Source organism: Myotis davidii, unplaced genomic scaffold (assembly GCF_000327345.1).
Source record: "Myotis davidii unplaced genomic scaffold, ASM32734v1 scaffold240, whole genome shotgun sequence".
Classification (NCBI taxonomy): domain Eukaryota; kingdom Metazoa; phylum Chordata; class Mammalia; order Chiroptera; family Vespertilionidae; genus Myotis; species Myotis davidii.
Genome location: NW_006292334.1, coordinates 754,671 through 764,124, shown reverse-complemented (window position 1 = coordinate 764,124; position 9,454 = coordinate 754,671). Strand labels below are relative to the sequence as shown.

Here is a 9,454-nt window from a genome sequence, read left to right as displayed (position 1 = left end):
CATTCATTCACACACAAACGTCCTGTCATCTTTCAGCCTCATTCTCTTTACCCTTACAATTAATAAAATGCCAAGCCCTGCCAATTCTGATTTCCTATCAAGTTGATGATACATATTTATATTTTTCCATAGCAACCACCAATCTACTTATTGCTACTATGAAGCTGGTAGTTTCGGCTGTTAAGGCCAAAGTACATTTAAAAGTCCTGAGGAAAATAATGCATAGTTCCTTTAAAAAGTAGTTTTAGGAGAAACTAAGATGGCGGCAGAGATAAACACCGGGAAATTAATGCCGCTCACAACAATTGATTAATGCCTCAGAAAAACAATACGGACATCATCAGAACCACAGGAAGCCTGGCTGACTGTAAATTCTACAACTAGAAGGAAGGAACCTGCCAATTCTGATTTCCTATCAAGTTGATGATACATATTTATATTTTTCCATAGCAACCACCAATCTACTTATTGCTACTATGAAGCTGGTAGTTTCGGCTGTTAAGGCCAAAGTACATTTAAAAGTCCTGAGGAAAATAATGCATAGTTCCTTTAAAAAGTAGTTTTAAACTGTGCATGGAAGTGTGCAAAAGTTATGCAGGAGAAAGAAATTGTTATAGCAGCAAGAAGCTGCACCTATTGCCCTGAAGAAAGCACCATACGTGTTTTACATGTATACCTGTTAGTCTCCTGTAAGGGCTAGTACACCAGTGCCCAGAAGGGTCATATTTCTGGGATGCTTGAGTCAGAAGTCTGGAAAGTTAGAAAAGTGGTGATTCTTTATAGGTGGGGATAAGTACCAAAATAAACTATGGGATGGGTCTCTTACATATTTCACACTTACCAGTATCTGCTTCCAACCCAAATTCTGATCTGCGAATCCTGGGGAAATATGCCCCCTCCTAAAAAATTGCTATAATACTAATGGACTATCACAGTGAGTATGTTTCTCAGGTGAGTGATGACATAAAGGATTTGGAAAACACTGAATGAGAGTAAAAACTCTAATTAGTTCCAGCAAATTAACAAGCCATAAAATGTCAGGACCACCATGACTTTGGGTCTCAAGAGAAGAGTCTAAGTGAGTTCTAATTAGCCCAGAAACAAACAACAAACACCATGACTGAGACAAGCAGGGTGACAAATTGAGATCTGAGAAAGGGTATAACCTATTTTAATAAATTTTTAAATTATGTTCCTTTTGTCATTTATTGAAAATAAAAATCTCTGCTATTATTTTAACTGAAACAATTTTATGGGGAATATATATATATATATATATATTTAGAGATTCAAATTCATGGTTACCCACCCTGGCAAGGGTATTCTGCCACAAGCCTTGGTCAGTGGTTTGGTCAGTGGTTAGGGTCATACTGCTATTAATTTATAAGAAGTCACTAGCGTCATGCTCATTGCAACTAGAAGGACCTCCCCAGTTTCCAAGTGTGTCTCACGGATGTAATTCTATTTCAGGGACATAAATCTAAAACAACAAATAAATAAACAATATTCCTTCCTATATATTTTAAGAGGCAATCTTGGGTTGAAAACAACGAGACAAATTTTGCTCTTGTTCATGGTATAACATGGCAAATATATGGGCAATAATGTTAATGCATTTCATAGCATTTTACATTTTCTAAAACACTTGCATTACCTTAGCTCATGTTAGTTGGACTAGATAGCCACTAGGTTCCCTAGCAGCCGTGTATCTATTATTTACCTAAATATATGTATGTAAAAACACCCCAAAATAAAACAAATTACTAGGTGATCATTCAGTTCATCAAAGGACTCTACATTGCAAAGGGTTTTACACTTAGCTAGCTTTATACTAGTATAGTAAGCTCCCCGTATATTTGCAGTCTGTAGAAGTACCTCTACAGACTGCAAATATACAGGGAGCTTACTATACTAGTAAGTATGGTGCCTGAGAGCCTGGTTTTTCCTTCTTGTGGGAAGGACATGGCCTTAACACCCCTTACCATTAGGCAAAGTTCACAGAGGTCTGTTTTCCCTCTAAGAAATGGCCTAAAAGGGAGGAGATTTATACAATATCTAAATATCCTTTGATCTTTGGTTTCAGATTTTCTTTTTATTTGTTTATTTTTATTTGATAATAATGCTGGTTAAAGTTTCTGTGTCAAAAGTATCTCTTAATCATATTTGTCTGTTCTTCCCTATAAACACTTTAAAAAAAACTTTCCCATTTATATCCTAAATAACATTAAAGAAAATATTGACTATTGTCCCCCAAAAGAAACAAAATTGCTCTAAATATTTGCGCTCTATTCCTCCCCTTCCCCTACCAGACTCTTTTCTCCCATAACAGGCTTCTTCTGGTCACAGATGGAGAGATTGGGCACAGGTTGCAGCCCAAACAGTGTCATCTACCCCATTTCAGAGTGAGCAACCCCAGACTGGGGGCTTAATTATGTTTGGAGGGCTTAAGAATCCCATTTTCAGGCAGTTAAGAGGCAATACAATAACACCAAGCATTATAGGTATTAAAGAATAAAGAAACTAAAATCCTTTGACCAGTCTGTCTCCTGGTGTTCTTCAATTTCTGACTCTTGTAAGTCAATAGAATCTAATGTCTTCCCAGAGAGGGAAGACAGAACAAATTTACGAAACCCTGAAACACTCAAACCTTTTGAATTGTCAAGTACATCTGCTCTTAATTACATGTGTGCACACACACTCACACACATAAACACATACGTAGTGGTAGATTAAAGACAGCTGCAAGTTCTTTGCTGTTCTTCCCATTGAGAGTGGAGCCTAATTTTCCTCCTTTGTATCTGAGCTGGCTTTAGTGCCTTGCTTGACCAAGAGAATGTGATGGTTATGATATTCTGATGCAACTAAGCTGGCCCAGAAGGCATGCAGCTTCCACCCAAGTTTCCTGGACTGCAATTCATGAAGGATCTCAATAAGAATGTCCCAGCCTAGCCCTACCCCACAAAATTGTGAACAAAATAAAATATGTGTATGTTACAAACTGTTAAGTTTCTAGGCAGTTTGTTACGTAGTGACAGATTTCCAGAACACACCTACCAACAGTCACCATACTGATATTACACATCATACAAAGGACCCCAGTAACTCAAGCTTAAATGTCTCCCCCATCTCACTTAATAGTGAATCAGAATAAATGGGGTGATGGTTTGTATGACCAGAATTTTTGAAAACTACTTAAGCTAAGAGAGAACACTAATATTTATAATACTTGGTTTCTAATTGATGTTGCAGACCTAAATTTGTGCATTATGTGTATCTTACCCTAAATTAGTTATAATCTCAGGCTATTAAAAATATTAAATCAAGCTAATACTGCTAGAAATCCCTTCCCCAAAAAATTACTTCCTGATTGATGATCATCTTACCTTATATCACCAACTTTAATGCCTCACGACTTCACAAGGAAATGCGTTAAATATTGCCATCTTTGAACATCACATGACTTTGATGAACCTCTTTGCTATTTAAAGTACCCGAGTATTGAAAATCAGAACAAACAGAAGAACTATTATAAAAGAAAAACAGGACTCTCTCATTCATTTTCAACTAAGGACAGTTCAAAGTAATTTTTAAAAAAAGGAACACAGGGAATTCTAACACACATACACACATATATGCTGGAGGCTACATGATATCATATCTGTACCCTTCAAAATAGAATCTGATCATTTGAAATTATAACACATTTTCCTTTCATTAAGTCTGCCCTGCGTGAAAAGGGTGTCATTCTGTTGTGGCTGCAACTCTCTGAGAGCATGGGGGTAGGGAGGGATCTTACGCAGATCCTGTTAGATCAGCTCGGGATAAAACTGAAAGTATAAGCTAGCAGCATCATTTTACCCATTGACCAGCTATTCTTGTGAAGGTTGGAGGCTTTCCAACTTGCAAATTTTGTTTTGGCTTTGTAAGATGACTAGGATGCATTTAGACCAATCCTCCCAATATTGTTTATTTTTATCATAAACTAAAATATGGGAGCAAATTCTTCCTGGTTACCTCAGCTTACTTCATATAATACCACTGAGAAGAATTTATAGCTTTTTCAAAATCCAGTGTCTGCCTGGCTGGTGTGGTCCAGTGGTTGAGTGTCAACCCATGAACCGGGAGGTCACAGTTCAATTCCTGGTCAATGCACATGCTCGGGTTGTGAGCTCAATACCCAGGGACTTTTTTGCTTTTCTTTTTAAGTCTTTATTGTTGAAAGTATTACATATGTCCCCTCCCCCCCCCCATTATCTCCCTGGCCGTTTATATTTTTTAAAGCCAATGTCTATAAAGACAGAACACTTCAAAGGAAAACGGTGCCATACTTAAGATAGTGATATTTTTTATTAGTACAGTAAAGTCCTATTTTTATGAAATAGGATGGGTCTGAGGTCATTCCACAAAATAGATTTCCCAGAGAATGGAAACAGGCAATTTACCTTAAGAATTTTATTGAAAAAAATTATGCTATTCTATTTGAATAATGATGGGAATGTTCTACCCATTTACTTTATTAATGAATTAAAATACACAAAACACCATAAAATTATATTAGGGGTTCAAAAGTATCACTTAAATCTTCTTTACCAGTCACTTTCATTTTATAAAATCAGCAGTTCCATTAAAATCATATTATGTAAAAATGGGTTTTTACTGTAATAATAGTTATTACCTATTTAGCTCCCAAAGATATTGTGAAAATTAAATAATAAGCCATTGGAAAGCAAATACGAAGTGTCGCTAATATCAGAGGCCAAGAGGGGCAGCCAGATGGAAAAAATGAAGGAAAGGAGCCCCTGATACATTAAAAATCACAGCTTTCATCCATAATTCCATTACTGCCAACACCCTGCTCAACGTTATGATGTGTTAATTATGGCCCTCATGTTATAGATGAAGGTCAGAAAGGTTTAAAATTTATCCACTATCACGCCGTTGGTAAATGTCAGAATCCAAATGTAGACCCAGGTTTATCCTCATGGACAGCCCTCCTTGTCGCCTGAAGCCTCGCTACCTCCCCAATATGCCCTGGTGCAGTGGTTCTCAACCTGTGGGTCGCGACCCCTTTGGCGTCGAACGACCCTTTCACAGGGGTCGCCTAAGACCATCCTGCATATCAGATATTTACATTATGATTCCTACCAGTAGCAACATTACAGTGATAAAGTAGCAACAACAATAATTTTATTTTATCCTCAATATATGAGGAACTGTATTTAAAGGGCCAGAAGGTTGAGAACCGCTGCCCTAGTGACTCAGACTGTCCCTCAGACCGTTATCCCATCTTCCAAGGGCCACTTCAAATGCCTCTCTTCCACCATGACTGTGATTCTAAACACGTCTGCTTTGATTGCAGCTATTTGCTATATTGTTATGTATCATGTGTCTTATTAACCCAGCTGAGGTCACTCGCTGCTTTGAGGTCATGGCTGTATCTGATTTGCCTTTGGAGCCTCAGATCAAGAGCACCTGGTCCAGTGCCTTCACCACTGTGAGTGCTCAGTGAATGTTGGTTAAACTGAATTGGAAAGGAGCGTGCCCTTGAATTACAGCTATATTTACTACCGGGTGCTTCTTTCGGAAGTTTCTCCAGTTTTCCTATGGATTGTGCACCTACCGGGGATGTGGTAAGATTGAATTCCTTGAGTAGAGTAAATAATAAAGTTCTCTTTGGTTTAATTCCGCATGAAGGGAACAATGTGAGCAGCCAGCAGAGAAATATGAATTCAGTATAAAATGTAGTCTGACGTGACAAGCATAGCAGGCGGGGATGTGGAGTTTTTAAAAATGATATGATAAAGAGTTAGGGCATTGGAATCAAAGTGTCTGATTTCCTGCCCCACCTCTTTACTGAATAGCTGGATGAAACTTGCACAAGTTACTTAATCTCTCTGTGTCCCAGATTTCTCATCTATCAAAGGCGGGTAAAAACAGCATCCTCGCATAAAGTAGTTGTGAGACTTAATTGAGGAAATATATGCGGATCACACAGCACAGTGTGTGGCACACATCAAGTGCTCAAGTTTAGTGACAGTTTATCATCATGGTAAAAATCTTAGTTATTAGGAATCTGTTCAGAGGAGAAGACATTATTTTCGACAAATCTGTAAAATTGTATAGTTGTACTATGTCAAACTCAAAGATTTATTTCTGGTATTAAATTATGGATGACAAGATTGACGTGTGCACTTTATTCAAGCAATACTTACTGACTGCCTATTTTGTGCCAGACTTGGGTGAATAAATTGTACTTGATTCAAAGAAGACTAGGAATGAAAGAAACCAGGAGAGCCAGGAAAAGGTTAAGAATACACACCACAAATAGAAAGAGGAGGTAAATTAAATCCAAAGTTCCATCAGAGGTCAGAATGCCAAGGTTTGCCAAAAATAAGCAGAGAAAAATTAGCCAGAACAGCTCCTATGTAAGGCTCAAAACTGAACGGAACAATGAATTAAAATGCTGGCCACTAAAAGATGATTTGCTGGAGTTCAAAGAGGGCTTATTAGAAGGGGCAACAGGAAAAGAGTAAGGACTTCCTTTATTATGTATTACATATCAGTTTTCATTGCTTATCTTTACATTTGAAAAGTACAAATAATAAACAATAACTACATGTTTTAAAAGTCTTAACTCCTCTGGTTCTCAGAATAATACTAAAGGACGAAAGATACTCTATGCATCCAATGACTATGCCCCCACCCACCTTTTCCAAAGCATTGATTTGTGCTATTTAAAAGCAATCTTATGGAGAATTCAGGTCCATCTCATTAGCTGACCATGAACAAAAGAATGAGGATGCTGGAGAATGCCAGAGGTTCTAGGCGGCCAGGACACACATGGATACAGTCAACTGCAATGCCAAGCAAGATAGCTAAGATTGCTCCTCACTCTGCATAAAGGTCCCAAAGGATATTAAAAGCTTGGCAACCTTCAAAAGCTTCTCTTGCTTCCGCACAGGGTGGGAGAAACAGCTTGCTCGGTGGGAAAAACCATAGCCCAGGGCCAATCCGCTGGCCAGATTCATCAAAGAGATGGCTGAGACAGAACAGATTTTTTCTTTTCGTATAGGAATGACTCATGAGCTTGTTTACTCAAAAAGTTACATCCTCCATGGAGAGAAGTGGAAGATAGGGGAGTTGGATAATAATAATGATAATTCAAGTTCCTATTGATCAGCCCACTCCCTCCAGCCCCTCAACTCCCTATGCAATTACAGGCACACCACCACTACCCAGAAGATAGTATATTTTGTTGTTGTTTTTCCTCTCTCTTTTTAATTGTATTTTACTCTATTTTTTTTCTGCCTTCATTTTTTGTCATCAATAAAACAAACAACAAAACTACTCTCTTTTGTTTACTCTTAGACTTTATATTTTATTTTTTTGATCTTTATTGTTTAAAGTATCACATAAGTCCCTCCTTTCTCCCCATTAAACCTCTCCCAGCCCACTCCTGTCCTCCTTCCCCCAGGCCCTCACCACCCATACTCTTAGACTTTTTAGAAGAAGAATGCACTTGATTGGCTAAGAATATAGACTCGGAGTAAGACAGTCTGGGTTAAAATTCTGACTTTGCTGAACCTCAAACTGTGTGACCTTGAGCAATTTCTTAACTGCCCTGGCCTCTGTTTCTCTGTCAGTAAGAATGGGGTTAATAATGTCACTGATATCACAGAGTTATTATGGGGATTAAATTAGTTAATATATGGAGAATAATTCCATGCCGTTAGTTGTCAACAAATGCTTAATATTACCATTATTACTTCACAGATGACCAGATGTTCACCTTCCAGTACCAATCTTCTTTTATGGAGTATTTACTTAAGTTCAAACATAAATGTAGTTAGGTCTTTTAGGGGAAATATATTTGTTCTATTAAAAATATTTTCTTCTCAGACTGGAGAGACTTTCTGGGAGTTTCAAAAACTACCTATATAGAAAAAATGAATTTTTTAAGTGTGATATGTGTTTCAGTATATCTGAGGAATCATCTTTCTCCTATCTGTTAGTACACAGGGAAGGAGTTCTAGATAGACAGATGGATAGATAGATGATACATATTTTGTTTTTCTATTTTATTAACCTGTTCCTTTTCTAGCATCTTTGGAAAATCATGGCAACAGAAGGGCTTATTTGTCATTTTTTTCTCAGTCCTATCTGTAAAAACTTCACACAGGCAAAAGATTAAAAGCCATTTTAAAAATTGTTTATTTCCATGTACTCTGCCTTTCAAACATAAGGTTTAATCTGTTCTCTAACACATAAAAAAAATTATCTAGTTACTCCATAATTTTAAGTCCTCTTGGCATTGTGACTACTTATTCTACCTTTAATGAAGGTTGGCTGAGCTATTTTTTCCAGATTTCACTTATAAGTGCCTACTTACTTCCACGTTCTCTACTGTGTCGTACAATAAACTTAAATGACAGATAATCCCCAACTAGACTGGCCTGGTTCAGTCTGTCAGTGATTAATTCAAGAATTGTTTTTACTCACTTGGTAAAATCAGGACGTCATCCCCAGGGCCTGGGATGGTATGGTTGTGTCCTCCCCAGCCCTCTTCAATGCCTGTCCATGATTCAGGGAGGGACCACTTTAAAGCTGATTCAGGCACAGAGGTAGTAGCTAGAAAACAAGAGGGAAGTAGTAAAGAGTAACTGAAAATCTGATTCACTATGATAACTTGCAAATTCTATTATTATTTTAGAATGCTGGTGATATTTTCACCTCCAGAAGTGGCTGCTTTTTAAAATTTTATAAACCTCCAACAAAACTTTTATCAGATACAAAGCAAGTAATTATTCACTCCATTGATTATCTCCACTTCTAGGGAAAATATAATTTACTTTTGTTATTAAAATGACTGTTTTGCCTTATTATAATTATTATATGAGCTTATCATAAAACAATTGAAAAAGGAAAATATAGAAAGAAAAATCAAAAAATAATAATTGCCTATAATCTCACTACCTAGAGATAACACCATTAACCTTTTATTTGTATCTCCTTCCAGAATTGCTCAGCATTTTCATATAATTGAGATTATATTATATATGTAATTTTACAACCTATTCTTTATTTAGCTTAGTAATTTTTCATATGCATTTTCTCATGTCATTATAACTCCTTGTAAATATAATGGCTATCTAATCAAATCTAATAAAAGAGTAACATGCAAATTGACCGCACTTCTGCTACACCCAAGCCACACCCACCAGCCAATCAGAGTGACTATATGCAAATTAACCCAAGCAAGATGGCTGCCGGCAGCCATGGAGCTGGAGCAAGCAGGAGGCTTGGTTGCCCCTGGCAATGGAAGAAGCCAAGCTTCCCGCCTGACCTGGCAGGCTGTGGCCTCCACTCAAGGCAACAAAGTTTCAATTATAGAAGACAAATCCCAGATACCTACTTCCAGCCAGCCTCCACTGGGAGTTTGGGTGGCTGGGGGCAC

At 37.5% G+C, this 9,454-nt stretch overlaps 1 protein-coding gene across 1 annotated transcript in view; it reads right to left on the bottom strand.

Annotated features, from left to right (window-relative positions):
• PKHD1 (polycystic kidney and hepatic disease 1 (autosomal recessive)) overlaps positions 1–9,454 on the bottom strand; it is a 406,355-nt gene that overhangs the window by 167,432 nt on the left and 229,469 nt on the right. The window contains exon 51 of the mRNA XM_006765722.1: positions 8,500–8,628. Coding sequence (XP_006765785.1) covers positions 8,500–8,628 — 129 coding nt within the window. The remainder of the gene's footprint in view (positions 1–8,499; positions 8,629–9,454) is intronic.